Raw genomic sequence first — 21086 nt, forward strand, 5'->3', positions numbered from 1 at the left:
AGTTGCGCGACCACTCACCTTCATCTGCCTCCGTAAAAACCTTTTGTTTCGCGCAGCAGGGTTACGTGAATGTCCGAGCTGCACACGTGACCGATCAACTAAGCAATATGATGACATGTGAGAGGGCTGTCTGTAATCGCGCACCAAACGACTCAGAATAAAAAACACAGACTTATCATTACGGTGGGTTCCAGTGTTAAGAGAGAGCTTTACTTCCTGCTTTTTTCAAAACAATCGCATCTTAAAGACGAAAGCACGCCCGAACTCGGATCGATAAGAAGTACAGTGTGAGTGCATGCATCTGGGGGAGTAGGGAGGGGTGACAATCGCGCTGGGGCATGGTTTGGTTTGGTTTGGATAATGTGAGTGCACCCTAAAGCCCTGCTCTTGCACCTCACACTGTATATTTGCTCTCCCTAATGAAGGGCTTGGCATTGTTGTCAACTAATGATTTCTGACACGTTTGCAGTGTTTCCTACTAGGGCTGGGTATCGATTCAGATGTTCCAGATCGATTCGATTTCGATTCACAAGCTATCAAATCGATTCGATTCCGATTTTCGATTCCGGTTCTCGGGTAGGTTTTTATACTCGATTCTCGATTCAACTCAATGAATATAGATTTAATACACATACTATATTAATAAAAAAGAACAGTGAACAGCAGTTTACAAGTGGGTAATTAATAAAAAGAAATTAAAAGCCACAACACGTCTTGCTTGCGAAATCTAAAATGCTTCCATTCCTCCGGTCAATGTTTGCGGAAATAAATATGAAAAAAAAATCGATTCTGCTCTTTGAGAATCGATTTTTAATCGACCACGTTTTAAAAAACGATTAATCGAAAAATCGATTTTTTTTTGCCCAGCCCTATTTCCTACAGACTTGGATTATTTGTGACGGCACATCTGCCAAAGGGGATGGGTAAATAATGGGTAACTCCACACGACTGCGCACTTTTCAGCACTTTATCGTTAGAGTCACAGTGAAGCATGGCAACTGACGCCATGTGTGGCGATTTGCCACAAATAAATGAATGTATGGGAAAGCATAGGTTTGGCTTCAAAAAAACACAACAAGATAATTACATGTAGTGTTTAGTAACTAATGTCTTCCATTAAATACACTGTATGGACAAAAGTATTGGGATGACTGACTATTACATCAACAAGGACTTTAATGACATTGCAATTAGGCACATTAGGCTTTATTATGGAGTTTATTATGGTCCCTCTTTGTGGCTATTAGAGCTTCCACTTTTCTAGGAAGGCTTTCCACAAGATATTGAGCGTTTTCTGTGGGAAATCGTTCCTATTCATGCTGTAGTGCATTTATAAGGTCAGGCATGGATGTTGGATGGAAAGGCTTGCATTACAGTTTCTTTTACAGTTTATATACCAAAGGTGTTTGATGGGGTTCAGGTCAGGGGTCTCTGCGGGCCAGTCACATTCTTTCACACCAAAGTTATTGAATATTGACCTTGCTTTGTGCACGGGGGCACAGTCATGCTGAAATAGAAAGGACCTTCCCAAAACTGTTCCCAAATAGTTAGAACTATAGTATTGTCCGTTTTGTGTCACGAATGTTTGTAACTGGACTTCATGACTAGATGGATGATTTTGTTTACTTGTTCCAGTGCGTCTGATTAAAACACCTGGATTTAAAAATTAAGTGGTGTGTTCTTTTATTTTTGTCCATATAGTGTATGTTTAGACAGGCATTATAATCTCTCAGTGTACAGTACATTTAAAGATAAACTTGAACATTTCATTGTACAGAATGACCTAAACAATAGAATGTATTTTCAATATCTTGTATAGTTTTTTCACACATCAGAAAACTTTGAATACAGTATGCAAGATATTTGAATACTGTTATCCGTTAGGAGCTTGACAGCAGTTACATTGCATGTTTTACATTTTTATATTTAGTTTCACAGTTGTGTGCAACCTGAGGCTTGTTGTTGGCTCCACCAATACTAATTAAATTTACGTCCGTGTCTGAAACTGCTTCCTTGTAGAACGCGTAACTGGAACACTGAACTGGATACTGACAGTAAACACCACAAATTTATGTTTATACATTTGTGTTAGTTGTTGTTGTCAATTATTTTCTACTTTAAAAAAAATAAAAATGTATGCGATATATTTTATTTAAAATGTAAAACATATTTTTATTAAATATAATAAATTAACATAACATTAAATAAATATGACAAGCAATTGTCTTGTTCTTTTTATTATCACTTAATACAATAAACATGACAAATGTGACAAACAGTAAGCAGGTAAACTCAGGCATGAAAATCCCTCACCTTTCGGCGAAATTCGCCGTTTTAAGTGACCCACGTGAATTGTGTAGATCCCATGAGAAAACATTTTTGGGGGGGAGAGGGGGTATGCGCACGTTGTTTGGAGACGCACCCTTCGCCGTCATCCAACATTTATCCCAGACATTAGGTTTGTTTGAGCTTATGCTGCGCTGCAAAAAACTGACAGGCAGGCAGGTGACATCAAAGTATTACGAGACTAAATCAAGAAGTTATAAGGAAGTCTGCTTTCGAACGGCTCTCGCGCTACTGTGATGTCATCCGTCTTTCTCTGTTCTTCGTCATACACGTTTGTTGAAGATGCATAGAGTGACTGCCTTCGGGGCGTAAAGTCAACAGAAAACGCTGTAAAACTATAACTTTAGAATTTTAAGGTGTCAATCAATTAAAACAACATATAAGTACTGAAACTGCAAAATATTGCATGAAATGCTGTAATAAGAACATACTGTTACTAATACTGTTAATGAGAAAGTTTACCGTTTACAGTAACATTTAAGCAATTTCAGTCTCTGCAAGTATTCTCATAAAAACAGTCGTTTATTTAAAGTGAGCAGTGGATCATATGTGTCAGTCTATAGATCAGCGCTTCTCCGTTGTTAAAGGGACAGTTCCTCTTATTAGAAATGCTTATGTTTGAGTCATTATGTAAATCAAACTACAGAAGACAAAAGGAAAATCACTTTTATAGCTTTAAAAAGATCAATTATATTAATTTATATAATAAAACAGTGTTATATTAATTTGATACTGTTTGTCTACCTAATCAATACTGCTACTTTGTTCTTTTAGATTTTATATGCTTGTAATTTCTTGATTTGTTCTTATTTTATTTTCCCACATCACTTTTTTGCTTATCTGAAAATTATTCAACCCATGACTCAAAAACCATAATGTAATTCATTTAACCAGTACTATATTGTAAAATTAAGTCATTTTAAATTAGATGTAGGCCTTCAGGTCCACCCTATTCCAAGGCCAACTTAAAATTGTATGGCCTTGCGACTGATGGTCAGATTATGGCAAAATAAAATGATTGCAGATGTAAAATAGTTAGGGAATGCTACTTGTTACAGCTTTCCATATTTATCAATCCATTTAATTTAACATGGTTTCGGTTACTAGTCAAATGTTTACAGAGGCCACATCTCCCCTCGAGCACCCTTCTCACCTTTTTCACCCCTGATCGTTTCATGCCTGTAAACTTTACCGCCGATGAGAGCATAAAAAGCTCTGGCTGCCCTGCCAATGACACTTTAGAAAAAGAGAGGTTGACACTCGCTAAAGGGTGACCGCGCGGTCGCGCGCTAAAGGGTGACGCAGCATGTCTCGCTAAACTTTCGAACACGCCCTATAAACTTTAAAAATATATATATATATATATTAATAAATTATTACCATTTGACAGTAGGGCAGTAACGCCGCCGAATGTAGCAAAATAAAAGTACAGTTTTTTCCCTAGAAATGTACTTGAGTAAGAGTAAAAAGTACCCATCCTTAAATTTACTCTAAAAGTACTAGTTACCCAAAAAAATGTACTCAAGTAAATGTAACAAAGTAAATGTTATTCGTTACTACCCACCTCTGGCGTCCACTTTGACGCTCTATCCGGCAGTGGTGTGAATGCACAGTAAGGGTTTATGATGAATCTTTGCGACAGCTCTCTCACGCATGGTATTTACTTCAGTGTCCAAAATTGCTCACTTATTTTCAATTGTCTTTCGCTATATAGGGAATACTGAATGTGTTTCGGACACAGCATGTATATGGAAAATCAGCATGGATGGAAAGTGTAGTAGTAACAAACTCAATTGGGCAGTTTCCCAGACAGGGCTTATTCTAGGCCCAGATTAAAGTCTGTGTTTGAGCTGCTTAAATTTAAAAACACCTTCTACTGACAATCCTTAATCTTATATAATAGCCATTTTTTTTTTCTTTTTTGTAAAGTATGTTTGTATAAACTACTTAATGTCCTAATATAACTAAGACTTAAGGCCAGGATATTTTTTCTCCGCGACCGGCTCGCGCAGCTTTCCAAGTATACTCCCCGTGGCTACACACGGATGGCCGCGTTCGGCAGTATAGGCAATACAAATGATTTCTTATTCAAATTATTGCTCTACCAGACCATCAGGGCAGCACTGATTTGGTGGCATTTACAGTACATTAAAACATTAGGATAGGTGAAGGAAAGAAGCCAAGACAACAAAGAACAGGAATCAAACATTATGGTAACAAACATGCTCCACAGCTTTCTGTTCTTGGAAGAAGTAAAAATTAAAGAAGAAAAACGATAGTGTGTGTGCAAATGCTGTCTATTTCCTTTGTATAATTGTTTGTAGTGGAGTGTCCTGTCTAAATATTTTCACGCGCATGCGCTGTTGTATGACGAATGTACGCGCACTGTCCGCGCAGTCTCAAATTTTGAGCTGCACGCGGACGATCGACGACCGCGGACCCTCCTGATGACGAAAATGACATCATGCGGACGGCGCGCATATGTCCCTAGTATACTTTCGGCTTAAGTCTTGGTTTAAACATAAACCTGTCTAGGATACTGCCGCAATACATTTTTAATTTGTAGTTTACATAAGTTTTTCAATATATGAACCTGCTAATGAAGTATAAGTGGTTTATTCAGTTTTTTTTTTACCGAGTGCATCAAAAAGGCAGCTGTCCATTTGGCTGAGAAGATGAGAAAAGCATTCAGTGTTTATTGTTTAATACGGTACATGAGTGTCTTACAGTAAATAATGGGTTCACTAACATAAGTCAATATACTGTATTTGCCCCAGGTAACAAACCTAAAGGACTCCAGTGGGTAATAGATGTGACTATAGCCTACCCTAATGCAAGACCCATGGATATTCAGACGTGGATATTTGGATACAGAGATCCAATAGTCACACATGTGCACTACAGGTAAGAAATGTGTTTAGCTCAAACTACAGAGCAAATTATAGCATTGTTTTTGTAACCTACAAATTGAAATGCTCTCTGATGACTTCTAGTACTGAATCTGAACAGTTCAGCCATGTTTAGAAATCAAAAACTTTCATGGGGTTGTATTAATATACAACAAAACAACTATAAACATTCATCTCATCATAAAAGTCTCTTTTTAAAGATGCTTTGTGTATCAATCAATAAACCAAAAATCCCAGACACGACATTGTCATCAGTGTATCTGGTTCTGAACTGGGTAACGCCATCCACAGTCCACAATATAAAACAATTATATAAAATAGAAATATTGTATATCAACATTGGAATTGTAGCCTATTATAGTTTGATTATAGCGTAGGCCTATGTGACTATTGCGTATGTGTTGTACAAGTTGTTCAATTCCTATTGCTCCTAAAATTTCTCTTGTGTTCTGACGCATGAGGTATTTGACCTGGGACATTCCTTTAACCATTGGCAGGTGGGAGGGTGATAACTCTGAGTCATCAAACTGCTTTCCTTTTACACATCGACAGATTATTTTTTTCACACTTTTGTCCTGCTTTTCACCGTATACTGATACAGTTGAGGCAGCAGAGCAGTGATTTATGACCTCCTCTATGCTTATTTCCTCAATGACTGCAGTTTTATCTCTACACCTCCCCTAAAACAGCCTCGCTGGCAACTAGAAACAAAAGTGTCAAGTTAAGTGTAAGTAAATATAGACCTTTTGGTTTGACATGTTCAGTTGGTGCCACATTAATGGTTAATAAACTTGAGAGGAGTCTAGTTGCAATACATAATTGATTTTTGTCAGACATAAATAAGGTTTGAATCACTCAAATATCAAATTCAATTCAAATTTTGGTCCGTTGATTCACTTATAAGAGATGTAAGCATATACGTCTGATGTACACGAAAGTGAGCAACCATCCTGCTGAACGGGCACAGTTGCTCTTTTCACACTCTTGGCTGGCGAGAGCAGCGCGGAGGGCGACTGTGAGTCAGATCTATCCTTCATCAATAACAGGCTGAATTTAATTCTGACTGACTTTGAAATGGCATAAAAATTGACCTTTTTGCAAGCACTTGTTTAGTTTGAGTGGATGCAAGGGCACTTTCTGTTTACTTGTATCTGCCGCTTGAAGGATGTAGTTTCTTTCACTTGAAGACTTTTTTTATGGTCGTCAGATCAAACACAATCAGATGTTCATACGTAGTGTGTTTGCTCTTTATCTTTAGTTTATGACTCCTTGGTTTGGATTAGGACATTGTTAAGGGTTGGGTCAGTATATCAGTTGACGTGTTAAACTGGCAGGGTTTCCACAGGTTATAGAATTGTCAGACATTAAAATGATAAAATTTTCTGACTTTTAAAGTTTTTTTTTTTACCCCATAGACTTCTGGATTATTGCAAGAGTTTAACATTTACACATTTTGTCCAACAAGATAATCTTTACAGATGAACACAATGTTTATGAATTTTGAAGACTAAATGTGACTAAACTACATTTCTTGAAGATGAACACAGATATTTTGAGAAATGTTTGTAACCAAACTGATCAGAGGCCCCACTGACTTCCATACTATTCCTTTTTCCTACTATGGAAGTAAATAGGGCTTTTAATGAGAGTGAGAAAAATGATGACAAAATGTTCATTTTTGGGTGAATTATTCCTTTAATAATAATTAATCGTCCTTACTGTAACCTCAGGGTATTTGGACACTAAAGGCATACTTCACTTTTATCTCGTACATGGGGGGCAGCGTACAGTGCACGTGATTCAAATGTTGTCATCAGAATTGTGTGTACGTGTACTGTATGTATTTTTAAAATATTTTTTTATGTAGGACAGGAAATTTCCTATTGTATATTTACTTTTACTGTGTGGGCATGCTCCGTACAATTACAAACAAGGTATACTTGGGTATACGTTTATTCATATTGTACATACTGTAAGAATTTATACAGTTGTACCTGAACCGCACATACAACTAATAAGAAAACGATGAATGGTTTAACACGTACTCCTAGCTTTTGCAATTTTTACATGTTGCTGATAATCTTTATGGTGTTACACGGTCCTCTAATAGTGTAAACACGTGATCCAGTGTATAGATCTGGGCCGTGGATGGTTCCATGTATCTCGAGTGACTTCTGTTCCCAAGACGCGTATCTCATGTAATTGCCTGGCATTTTCTGGAATTTGTCCCCTAAGGCCTTATTACTCCACACCTATTGATTTGTGTGTGGTGAAGTGAAGATAAACAAGTCAAAAGATCAGATGTATATATGGATGTACTGTATATTGTTGAGTTATTGTATGTTATTATCAGTGGTACTGTAGAGATTAACAAAGATCACTCTTGCCTTATCAGCTGATGAAAATATAAGAAATGTCGCATGACCTCTCGACGTGCATATGTAATGCGTAAGGTCAAGCTGGTGCGTCTCACGGCTAGTGGAAGAAGAGAAGTTGTGGCTAGATAAGTCCTGTATGGGAATGTTTAGGAATTGTTTTGGGAATGTTTATAGCCCTTTGAAGTGGTGAAACTGCAATTTTAAACCGCATTGAAACTGTGAACTGTTGGGGTCCAATTAAATGCATTCAATTGAGAAAAATCTTGAAATGTTTTTCTCAAAACGTTTATTTTCTTCCCGACTAAATAAAGAAAGACATCATTTGTAGGGCTGCAACTAACGATTATTTTAATAATCGATTAATCTGTCGATTATTTGTTCGATTAATCGATGAATCGGATAAAAAACAAGAAAAGCATTCATTTCCAACCCCTTATTCAAAACAGAACTAAAAGAGAAGAAATTGCACAAACATGTTGCTCCTTGAACACACCTGAGCTGTTGCAATAATAATAAAATAAAATAAAAATGGACTAACACAAAAAAATACACATGTATGCTTTACATCTGCCAAATATATAGACTTTTTATGATACATTTCCTTGAAGCCTCTCTTGATGGGATCAAAAAGATAGTATATGAGTACACTCTCAGAAATAAAAGTACAAAAGTTGTCACTGGAGTGGACAGTACCCTTTCAAAAAGGTACACCTTTACCAAAAAGTGCATATTAGTACTTCAAAAGTACATATTGGCAGTTCAAAGATACATATTTGTACCTAAATGGCACATATTAGGACCTTTTATAAAGGGTACTGCCCCAGTGACAGCTTTGTACCTTATATTTGACTTATGTGTTTTCTTTGATCGGATAGCTATCTCATTTGTTAAAACATAAATGCGTCTTGTGAAAACGGAAAATGCATCTTCTACTCCCGCGCATAATGCAAATACACCATTCATTACTTCGCCTTAAAAAATGTAAGACGATGTTTATGCAACAACAGGCGGCACTTACTGTATGTTTTACTGTATGTTGGGCCGGGCACGCGCGTCTCCTTGCTCGGCATGACCTGGAGCGCGCAGTACAGAACAGAGGGAGAGGGATGGCGCGATGATTTAACATACAGGTCCATGACGGGGAAAAGCGTTCATACATCTCTCTCAAAGTTTTATTTCTTTGTTTGATATCATTGGAGTTTGTTATTCGTTCTAGAAACTTTGTTTACTCGCTGTAGTCGCTCCATAAAGCGTAAGCGTGTCGTCTTTGTTTGTTTACCTCTTTGCCGGCTATAACTTCCAGGTGACGCGCTTACGTTTGGGAGGAGTAAAACACTGACATGTGGTTTTCCTCTACCGCCGCTGTTTTTTAATCTTTTCTCCGCCGCCCTGTCTTTTCTCCGCCCTGTATATGAGGCGCCGAAGGGACCAGTCACACCAAAAGCGTTTATGGCAGTTGCAGGCGCCTTTTTTGAATGATATTCTATGGGCAGGGCGCGGTTGCGCGCTGTTTATGCGCGCCGAGCGCCTTGCGGTTTTTTGCCGCCTGCCGCGCACGCGTTTTTGAAGGAGCGCTGAGAGCGGAGAAGCGCCTGACGTCATTCGTGTCTTTCCATTGTCCAATCGAATGAGGGGAGAGGCGGGCCTTACGTTGTGGTGAGGGAAGTTTACAGTTGCTTTGAAGAACCGGACACCACTCGCTCACTCTCTCCTGTGTGTTTGTGCACCTCTCATCCTTAAACAAGGTCAGAGCAAGCGTCCTCTTTTTTAAAGTTTCTGCTGATATGACAGTTAACAGCAAAAGAGCGCTCACGCTTCAATATTTGATTGACAAGACAGCTGACTCGGTGGTTGCTTAGCAATATGAAAAGCCGCGTCGCACTGCTCTTTTTTATAAAAAGGCAGTGCGTCGCGCCTTGCGTTTGCAAGCGTTTAAAGCGCTTTTGGTGTGACTGCAGCCGAACTCTGCAAGCAACAGTGCGCGAGAGAGACCGACACTCCGTCCCAAACCGCATACTTCCATACTATATAGTAGGCGAAAAGCACTACTTCTCGTTCTCTTTGCCTACTATATAGTATTGAATTAGGCGGTTTGTGACGCAATGCGAGTGTGTTCACTCCGCTCCGCGCTTAACTGAAGTTTTTCCCTTTTTTTTATTAAACGTCTCTGCGTCACGCGACACAACGAATCGATTATGAAATTCGTTGCCAACACTTTCAGTAATCGATTTTTATCTATTTAATCGATTCGTTGTTGCAGCCCTAATAATTTGGATGACATAGGGTGAGTAAATTATCAGGATTTTTTTTTATAAAAGTGGAGTAATCTTTTAATGACCAAATGTCTCTATATTATCCACATATTATCTTGCTCAATATAGATGGGTAGATGGATGAAATGATATGGATGGATGGATGGTGGTAGTACTATGGATGTATGAATAGATGGTGCTAGTACTATGGATGGATGGATGATGGTAGTGTAACTGCTGCTATATGATGTTATTTATTTGCTGCTTTTACATGTCATTTATTTATTTGTTTACATTTTGATTTTCATTGAGAATTTAAGCTGTGTTTGTTGTGTAGACTTTTGTGTGTTATTTCATTTATTGTTTGCTCTAGATTGATGGTGGTAGTACAGACAGGGTTTTTTTGATGGGATGTAGGTTTGTAGTATAAAGATCATCTAGTATCATTAATGATGCAGTCTATAATAATCATTAGTGTCTCATATAGCTGTAAAGATAACTGTATGTATTAGTGAATGTGGTTAATAATTTACAGTTGTAGATAGAGTCAGTAAGTGGCGCTTGCTGTTTCAAGGGGGAAGTCCATTATTCGGGAAATGATTGTTTTGTAATGTTTTGAAATATTTGGTGTGTCACACCCTGTCAGTACTATGTTTGTTTGTAAGAGATGGTTTAATGCTTTGACCAGGCAGCGGTTCTGTGTGTTTTCAAACGACTGCCAACAGTTTGTACATGTAAATCAGCAGAAACGCTAAGCCTGTCAGACTTCTCAGCAGTGTAAAGAGCTGAGCTCTCCACTTCACCATGCTAACTGACTGGAGGTCTCTAGACTGGATCTGGTCTGCAGTGCCTGCGTTTTCATTTCTTAAGTCTTTTTTTTTCTTATTACAAAAGTGAAATTGGGCTTCCGGTGTTGAAAGTCAAATTTGAACTTGTTGATCCCACATGAGCACCGTAATGTGTCAGAGCGTATGTTAATCATTGCACTATGGTAAAGACTGTATGGGGAAGAAAGCTGTCTGCTTGTAGAAATATGAATGAGCAATCTGGAAGTCCTGCTTTTAAGTTAAGAGCCATTTGCCTTCGAGTGCATTAACTAAACAAGCCTGGAAAGTAATGGCGTTTTGTTTTTTAATGTGATTGGAGGTAGAGATGTTCTGATTCCATTTTTCTCTTACCGATACAGAGTACTGATCCAATGCCTGGCTGTTTTACTTTATTTTATGGTGTGCGCCATATTTATCCCTTAATAAATCATACACAAAACACATACAGTGAACAAGAGTATTTTTAATATCTGAAATAAATTTAACAGTTATATTATTTATTCAAATTCAAAATCTAACACTGTAAACTGAAAGGTTGTTTTAGTATATAACTGTATAAAAACAGTGCGACAAATAAATCAAGGAATACAAGGTTTCCTGCAGAAAATGTGTTAGTTAAGGTGGTAAGGTTTATATTATAAAATACAAATCATATTAACAAAACAGTAAAGCCATTTTATTACATGTGATAACAGTTCTGGCCTCTCGTAAATTCTTCCATTCTTATTTAATCCACAATATACCCACATTCATACTTTATCTTATACTGAATGCTAGAGATGGTTTCAGCAGTAACAACATAAACAAGCAGCTTTCGTGGTCATCACGTAACTTCCGGTAAACTCTGCGAAGAATAAATAACAACAAAGTCCTTTTAAAGTAGGTTATTTATACAACAAGCAAAATAAACAACACGTAGATTACATAGGAACCCAAAACATTTATTTTCGACGAGGTATTTATTTAATTGTTCAGTTTCAGCAACTAGTCATAACATTAAACAAACAGAAACCGGAAGTAAAGATTGCACGCTTATCGCGTCACCGCACGTGCGCCCGATGAAACGGTCTATAAACATCTGTTGTTTCTATTTGTTTAACTGACAGTCAATGCAATATCGTTACATTGCAAATAATCTAAATTTCTTTTTTAAATTAAAATGGCAAAATTTACCTAAAATTAAGTAGTTTGCATTTCTGGGTTTGCTAATTATCTCAAGTTTTTTATATAAGAATGCATTTTCTGTAAAATAGCTTTGAAACAATATGCATTGTTTGTAGTGAATGTTGTGAAATAAGAGACTTGAGTAATAGAGCCAAGCTCATCCTTCTCTCTCCTTCCCTTTGTGTAACCATCGTGTTCTTCTGGGTGACACGTCTTCAAATGCTATATTAAGTTACTTGTTTTAAAGTTGTTAATACTTGTGCCACCCATCGAAATTGCAGCATGGCATATGAGACATTTCAGCATTTTACTAGTCTGAAGTACTGCCAAATACCGGAAACACGTAGCACGTTTTCAGTTCTTCTGGAGAGCGAAAAAGTAATAAGTTACTAGGGCTGGGTATCGATTCAGATGTTCCAGATTGATTCGATTTTGATTCACAAGCTATCAAATCGATTCTCCTTTTGATTATGATTCTCGGATCGATTTTTATGCTTGATTCTCGATTCGACTCAATGAATACAGATTTAATACAAATACTATATTTATGAAAAAGAACAGTGAACATAAGTTTACAAGTGGGTAATTAATCAAAAGAAATTAATAGCCACAAACCTGTATATTAAACTCTTTTATTTTAGGTACACTTGGGTACATAAAACAGAACCCATCTCTAATTTTCAAATGCATACAATTATGTTAAATACAATACATTTTTGATGCAAGATGAAAAATGTATGCTGAAAGAAGTCAGAACAGAAAAGTCGCATTCCTTAATCAAACAGGATCAGGTTATTTCATAAAAAAAAAAATAGATTCATGGCCTTTGAGAATTGATTTTGAATCGACCACGTTTAAACATTTTGGTGGTATCGGCCACATTTAAACCTCCCTAAATGAAGAGAAATAATCTGCATTTATTAGGGTTTATGTCATGAGGCTGTTGAAAACTTTATTCTGATTGGTTGACATATGTTCTTACAGTGTGCATTGTTTTTCTGTAAACACAACTATTAAGTAGTTCAAGGTCTTTCCGACCGCATTATAGTTTCATATCACTATGCCAAGTTGAACCGAAATGGCGTATTTATTGAATTTTTACAAATAAAGCATGACTATATGTGTGGTAGCGAAAGAAACACATTTGAAAAGAATGAAGAATTGAAAAGAGATGTAAATGAATATGGAAAATAAACACAGATTGCCCGCTTGTGATTCATTTAAGTGGGGATTATGTTTGAGGATTCTGAGAACCTGACATGTCGTTCCTCTAGATCAGTGTTTCTCGAACTTTTTCAGCCCAAGGACCACTTTATCTTCCAATTTTTTTATGAGGACAACCTCACAGAATCCCACTCTAACACTCCCCCCCCAAAAAAAAAAATAGGAAGGATAAGCTAAGTTTAAGTTTAATATGCAACTGTTTCAAGTCAAAAGCAAAATTTTTTTAAAACAAATGCAATGCTACGTTCAGAAATTATTATATGAATTTTATTTCATCTGAAAAGGTAAATGTGAAATGAGTTGCAGCTTAATATGAACAACAAACTGCATGTGTGGAAAAAAATGCAATTTAACATACTGTAACAGCTTAGGTTCCACTTAATGTCATTCCAAAGAGCCCTTAGTTTAAAACTGAGGTGGTGAGTATATGAATCTAAGGTTGTAACTATGGTAACAATAAAATACTGAAAAAAAATGTTCCCCTTAATGTCCAAAATCACTGAAATTACAGGGATTTTACACATGAACAAAAACTAATTACATTTCAAAACTAATAGATCTGTGGATTTTAGCTGCTTTCAGTTGACTCTTTTATTTTGACTCCTCTATGGTTTAGCCACCGATCCATTTTTACGTTATTAAAACAGAAAGGCAAGAACTGATATCACAGTTTCGCAAGTGCATTAAAAATCTACATAAATAAGTGACGATTGTATAAACACTTGCCTACTTTAGGTCATCTTTTGGCGGACCACACTTTGAGAATTACTGCTCAAGAGACTTCAGGTAGATTACAGTTCTGGAAAACAGTGGCACAGGAGACTAAAGGGGATTGCTGATGGTTTCTAATAATTTATCTAATTTCACTTAAAAATAGTCTTTTGCAGTTAATATCAGCTATTTTTTGTCCTACTTTTTGTGATCCCGTCGCTCCAGGCAATCAGCGTTTCTTGTCTAATGTTCACACCTCAATTATGCAATTTCTATAGCATTGTGTCCTTGTGAGTTAAACCTTTTTTGGGCCCATTTTACTTGTAAAAGAAAATCCGTACAATAATTATACATGTCTAAATATAAAGTCAGTTTCACCTCCAGCCATCATTAAAGGGATACTCCAGCCAAATAACAAAATTATCCCATGATTTACTCACCCTCAAGCAATCTGAGATGCATCTTTCAGACGAACACATTTAAGGGCCATTCCCACTATAACGACAACTAAAACTATAAAGAATTGTTTTAAAAATAGGGAATAGCTATAACGATAAAGATACAATGAAAGATATTGTTGGGATCATTTTTCTGGGTGCTTTTTTTCTAACTGCTGAACGATAAACCAATCACAGCCAATCAAATCTATTTGAGCTTCAAGTGCACGTGCATTTGAAATGAAAGTGTGGAGAAGCTTAACATAAACTTACCTCAGGTATCCAGCCCTGATGCAGTTACTGTAAAATTCATTATTTAATGCTTTTTTCAAAAGGTAAGAGATTAGATAACACAAGCTACTACAAGATTCACTGTTTAGAGTTAAACACAGCGTGTTAAGGACATCTGCTGGTTGCCCGCTGTGTAAATGCAACAAGATCAGCATATTTATACATTGAATGACACATGAACAATTACAAGCGTTTTTATTAAAGGAAATATCCAATATTAGTTAATGCCATTTGAAGGAAAATGATTTTACTGCGCCCCAAAAGCGAATTAAATTTATTGTTATCGTTCGGTCGTGTGGACGCTAACATTGTTATCGTTATAGTTAACGTATCATGTGAATGGTCCTTATTTAACAAGCTTTTTAATGGTAGAAACAGGGATCAGGGAAGAACTTCTGACTTTAAACCACAAAAAAGTGCATTCATCCTTCACAGAAGTAATTCACACTAGAGGTTGACCGATATGTGTTTTTCAGGGCCGATGTTGATACAGATTATTACAGATAGAGTGGAGCGATAACCGATATTTTCAACCGATATGTCTGATGTAAAAATGAAAATTAATGTCAAAATTAAGACACAGGCTCTGACAAAAACCTTTAATGCTTAAACTATATATACATAAAAACTATTTAAAAAATGCATTGAATTAAATAAATATATTAATTATTTTCTGATGATTTTATCATTGCATACAATAGGAGAACTATTTAGTTAATCATGTTGCACATCAATGGATGAACTATCCTATGGATATAATGATTAACTAAACAATTTGAATTTATATAATAAGTGTAAATAAATTAATTGCTTTTACAGCTTCATTGTGTATGTTGTTGAAAAGACTGCAAATGTTTTCATAAAACTATAACATAAATACCATATCATCGGCACAATTAATTGGTTCAATAGCCAATTCCTAAGTATATATGTCGCCAAGACAGGCCTTTAAGCGTACCCGTGTGTGTATCTGAACATTTATGTGTAAGAAACAAGTCGCAAAAAATAACTTGATCTGTCACATGTTGCGAGCAGCTTGAGAGACGGCTGTGTGCGCGTGCATGAGAGCACTGACTGAAAACGTAAGTGCTCGAGTTCTTTATGCTTTAAAATGGCTCGTTTTTTTTAAATGACATGACTTACAGAGCGAAATCAATGCAAAGCAGCTCGAGTTAGCAAATGCTTTCGGCTGTGTATTCAGCCTCCTGTGCTGATTGGCCGGACTCGTGACTCTCAACAAATCAGATGGGTGGTGGGCGAGCGTTGCACTAGGCAACTGAATAGAGTCCCGTGTTCCGACGGCTCTAACTAAATCCTTGGCTGCATCAGAGCCAAATTAGCGCATTTCAAATTTATATTACTTTATCAGCAAATCAGTTTTTAATATGGCCGATGTCGATGATCGGCAAAATGCTTAATATCGCCGTCGATAATCAGCCAGACCGATAATCGGTCGATCCCTAATTATCCATATTTTAAACTTTATAATTCATAATAACTAGCTTCCGGTAACAACCTCATCTTGGACTCAAGATTCACGAGAGAGTTTTAGCGTAGTGAGCGCTAAATGGGTGCATTGTGCAGTGAATCGCATGAGTTAAAGAACGTAGTATTATCGGTAGCTAATTATTATAGTTTATAAAGTTTAAAATGTGAATCTCTTTCTTACAATATCGCATTGATTACCCGCAAAAGAGATACATTAAATTATTTATTTTAAAATGTGACCCAGTCTGTGAAAACCTAGCTAAAGTCTTTAGCTAGGTTTCTGTAAAAAAAACTTGAGATTTTGACTGAATTTCAGAGATTGAAATCGAAGTTTGATGCTCCTCATCTCATTATTAGATTATAAGACTTTAACCTAGATTTTAGACAAGATCACATATATGGGTGGTTTCCCGGAGAGGGATTAGCTTAAGCCAGGACTAAGCCTTTGTTTAATTAGGAAATATAACTAGTTTGAACAAACATGCCTTACTAAAAACATTACTTGTGTGCATTTTGAGGCAAAACAAAGGGTACTGATGTATTTTAAGGTATGTCAGTGGAAGTTGTTTTCAGTTTGGACAGCGCTTAAATTTGTTTTAGTCTAGGACTAGTCTAATCCCTGTCCAGGAAACCGCCCCATAATGTATTTTGGCACAGCTGTGGAGCTGTATCTGACAGCATCCAAAGCCAACTGTATGTTTTATCATTTTAATTGTAATGTTTCTAATGTGTGTTTAATAAATTCCTAATTAAATGTGTTTCAGGACATACCATATAAAGGACGTCCCAGTAGAAACAGAAGCTCTTACAGATTGGCTGTATCAGCGATTTGTGGAAAAGGAGAAACTTCTGTCTCACTTCTACAAGACAGGTAGTTCCACCAAACTAAAGTTGCTTCAAATCTATAAACGTTTATCCTTCGACCACTTTCAAACTCTTTAACCGTCCCTTTGTCTCGCAGGAACTTTCCCTCCACTTGATGGCCAAAAGGAGATGGTCTCGCGAAATATGACCCTTGACAACGCCTGGTTGTTGTTAGTCCAAACGTTTGCCTTCGCCTCAGGCTGCATGTGGTACAGCATTCTACATCACGTCTACTGCTGGTTCTTCTGAGATCAAAGAGGAGACCAAAACGTGCAGGATGGAGACGGAAAAGCCAGAGACCGAGAGCCCAGATTGACATTCATTACCGGAACGGATGAATGTACCCTGCAGAACGTCTCGAGCTGCTGTATTCGATCACGGCCCCCATCCTGACCTCGGAGTGACACATCTACCCAATCCCAGACACATGCGCTCATCCTTTAGATTTGCATAGAACCAGTACAACATGTTTACACATGCGCGCTCAAATTATGCACATTTAATTGTTTACTCATGCACATTTGGACACACCTCTTTCTTTGTTGTTGTTGTTGTTGTTTTTACTTACAATCAAAATTAGGCTCAGGAAAAAGTCAGAGATAGAACTGTATGTCATTCATTTTCACGCCTAGCCATGTGAGCTCCCCCTCTTTTGAGATGAACACCAAACAGGATGACTGATTTTTTTTTTTCCAGAGACTTGTGTCCTGTTTGGAAGAGCCTCAGCTGGCTTTCATTGCACTATGAATCCTTGTGCCCCCCAGATTTCCTTCATCTATCCTCCCTCGTGGCTTTTTTCCTCGTGTCGACTGGATGCCGTTTTCTGCGTGTTTTGTCAGTATTGAGAGACCGTGAAGTTGTTTACACTGACAGGCACCTGCTTGGAACGGGAGCGCCTTTTTCGATGATGTTCGGGAGAAGTCATTGTGAAGAGGAACCTGGTTCTTGTTTCAACAGTTTCTGAAACATTTACAGGGCCAGGCCACCGTTTCCTTCGGGGGACTTTACGCAATCGATGCCATATAGACGCATCTAAGTGCACCACACAACTGCCACACAAGAAGAAAATACCCCTCATCTCCAAAGTTTTACAAATATTTAAGCCATATGCTTATATCGTAGGATCGAAGGGGGGCAGACATTTTACTGACTGAACTTGTGTTTGTTCACTGTCCTAAAAAAAAACGATTTTAATTTTGTTGATTTGTTTTGTTTGTGAGTCCGTTGATCTCACTTGTGTAAAAGTGACAGCGTAACCTGCCTGTGTGATTGTGCGACTGTGTGTTTTAGATGCACAATGTCTGGTAGCTTCATGTTATATCAGAGTGTTGGCAAATATCTGTTTAATAGATTTTAATTTCGTTTAATTCTTAATCCCTATTGTGCGTTTAATCTTGTACAGAAAGGAGTCCGAGCTGTAATGATGTTTAGTTTCAAAAATTTTACTTTTGAAATATCATGAATGTTGGAGAAGGAAAGCAAAGGCGGATGTCCCCATTTGCTCTCTCTTCTGGAGTGATCATGTGGGCGTATTGTAGAAAAAACATTGTGCTTGGACAAAAGGACCAGAGACGTAGATTACTTTTTTTGTGTTGAGGCACAAAATATTTTAGATTAGCTTTAGACTATCTTGATGGAGCTCATAAACTTGAGAGAAAATAACTAAAAACACGTTTTCCACGAGTGAAATCGGACCGTTTACGGGAAGAATAATGGCGTCATCTTTGTGTCCGCTTCTCATATCCGAACGGAATATGGGCGTGGTCCAGCAATAATGTACTCAAAAATAAAAGCCCATGTTGTGGCGAACGATGCTTAGATGTACAAATTAGGTATTTGTAGTTGAAAATGTTGCACTGTTTTGTCACTTGCCCCTTGACCCAAGCCATGTCACACGTGAAAGTGAACTTCGTTTCCATAGCTTGCCAGATCGAAATGTGAATGACGCCACAAGACTAAAGCTAAAGCCAAGTTAGATGCAGACTGCATTCGGAGCAGGCCACGTCACCATAAACCTCACCGCCAGGAGCTCCCGTCGGACGCAAGAAATGCTGGGGAGTTCTGAGTAACAATTGTTTTCATAAGTATGGTTTTATGTTAAAAAAGTGAGATATATCTATATATTAGCAATTTTACCAAATTACAATAGAATGGTCCATGAATTTCATTTTGTACTCCTGTTTCTCTTCCTAGCTACCCAGCCATTTTACAACACAAATTAATTGTGCTGGAATAAAAATCATGCGCAGCAGTGACCCACAGTCTCTTGTCTAAGTGTTATTGATCTGAAGCATTTAGTGCAGTTGCATTTCTTCATCTCTGTTAGCGTTTACAGACGTAACATTATGTGAGCACTTTTTTACAGGATGCCGGTAAGAGAAGTATATGGTCTTATTCAATTTTTTTCTTATTTATATACATACTTGTACGTTGTCTGCATTGATCTTCAGCTGGTTGTTGAAAGAGAAAGTTTAATTCGTGAGAAATGTATGTACAAGAAAACATCAATGCTATTTGTGGTTAATCTTCAACTCTGTTACCCATTTGGTGTACTGGATTAATAGATCACTTAAAGGGCCAGTATTATGCCCATTTTTACAAAATGTAAAATAAGTCTCAGGTGTGTCTAGAATGTGTCTGTGAAGTTTCAGCTCAAATCATCCCATAGATAATTTATTATAGCATATCAAAAATGCCCCTATTTGGGTGGGAGGAGCAAAAAGTGCTGTTTTTATGCGTGTACCTTTAAATGCAAATGAGCTACTGCTTTTGGTTAAAATAGATCTGATTCCTGTTAATACAGTCTGAGATAATGGTATCTTTAGCTGCATTGCTATAACATGCTGACAAACACATTTAGAAAAGTTTTAAGGGAAATGAACCAGTCAGTCAGTGGCTGTGGGAGGGACTTTGTTAGTGTGACATCACATTAACAAGAGAATAAAACAGCATGTCTAATTAGACTGCTTTGGTTTAGGGATTAAAAAGGAGTGGGTGGATTTTCTTCATTGGTTACGTTTACATGCACAAAATTTTGTCAATCCAACTGAATGTAATTAGATTGCAGGTCACGACAGTTTACGTGTACGCTAAACGTTGCAATCTGATTACATGTTTATTCTATATAATCCGGACCAAACTTCCACGCAAGTGCACAGCCAGCGTTGCCACATTGGCGTATCAAAACCAGCCCAATGACTATTCATAGCGCAAATACGAATAACTAATAAATTAAATCCTTTCATCTTCTTTTAGCCTGATTAAAACCAGACCATTCTCAGTAGTAACCGATTTTGGTCTGGGAAAGCTTTATAGACAAATAATTTCCAAAGGGGGGTCACCAACGGACTTCGCTCAAATGCCTCTGGGCGCAATTGGATAGACCTAAAACCAATCAGAGCGATATCAGACTTTTGAATAATCCATTCGGTAAGACTGCAATAATATCTTTTTTTAGATATGAAGGCGTTGAGTGTTGTTCTATGCTCGGGTTTTAAAGAAAAGGAAAAGTTTAAATCACTAAAAACAGTCACGATAGCTGATTTGAACGAGTGATGTTCCGCGGCATTCTTGTTTGTAATGTACAAAATCTGCTTGTCCGTCGCTGTGCTGTCGTCGTATTGTAAATCACGACCCAATGTTTCTGATTGGTGCCACAATTTCAATGGATTAGAAATGGGCTTGAATGGCCTCTTTGCTAGACTACTTGCAGATTAAATCTAAATTTGCCGGAAGTTGTCTGGGTTTTGCCAGGCTTTTCATCTTTAACCCACAGAAAAAACTAATTGAAACAGTTTAAAAGTGCCCCAAATCTGAAGTCTGCAAAAAAGCAGAGGACACAGCGCACAGCATCTCTTATAGAGTTCACCCTTTATCTTTGGATAAATGTACAAAGTCAAAGTTGAGTTGTTTTTAAGAAGTTTTCAGATTTTAAACACTTTTTGAAAGGCACAACACTATTTTATTGCTTTGTGTAATGTTATGAAAGACATGAACGCTGCAGAATGTACAGCGTGTGACCCCATGACCTTAATAACGCTTGTTGCCATTACCTTGCTATTGCATGTTTCTGTGACGTGAATCATGTGATGCATAAATAAGCGGTACATATAAGATCAGAACTTAAGCATAATTCTTTTGCGCATGAGAACAATATAAATTTGCATATGATATAAAATACTACAATTTACACGTT

At 37.3% G+C, this 21086-nt stretch overlaps 1 protein-coding gene across 2 annotated transcripts in view; it reads left to right on the forward strand.

Annotated features, from left to right (window-relative positions):
- The window catches only part of lpgat1 (lysophosphatidylglycerol acyltransferase 1), a 43459-nt gene extending 24312 nt beyond the window's left edge, over nt 1-19147 (forward strand). For both annotated transcript variants that reach the window (XM_065268726.2, XM_065268724.1), the window contains exons 6-8: nt 5124-5250; nt 16792-16898; nt 16989-19147. In XM_065268726.2, coding sequence (XP_065124798.1) covers nt 5124-5250; nt 16792-16898; nt 16989-17140 — 386 coding nt within the window. In that variant the 3' untranslated portion in view covers nt 17141-19147. The remainder of the gene's footprint in view (nt 1-5123; nt 5251-16791; nt 16899-16988) is intronic.
- The last annotated feature ends 1939 nt before the right edge of the window (nt 19148-21086 follow it).

The sequence above is a fragment of the Paramisgurnus dabryanus genome, chromosome 12 (assembly GCF_030506205.2).
Source record: "Paramisgurnus dabryanus chromosome 12, PD_genome_1.1, whole genome shotgun sequence".
NCBI classification, from domain to species: Eukaryota; Metazoa; Chordata; class Actinopteri; order Cypriniformes; family Cobitidae; genus Paramisgurnus; species Paramisgurnus dabryanus.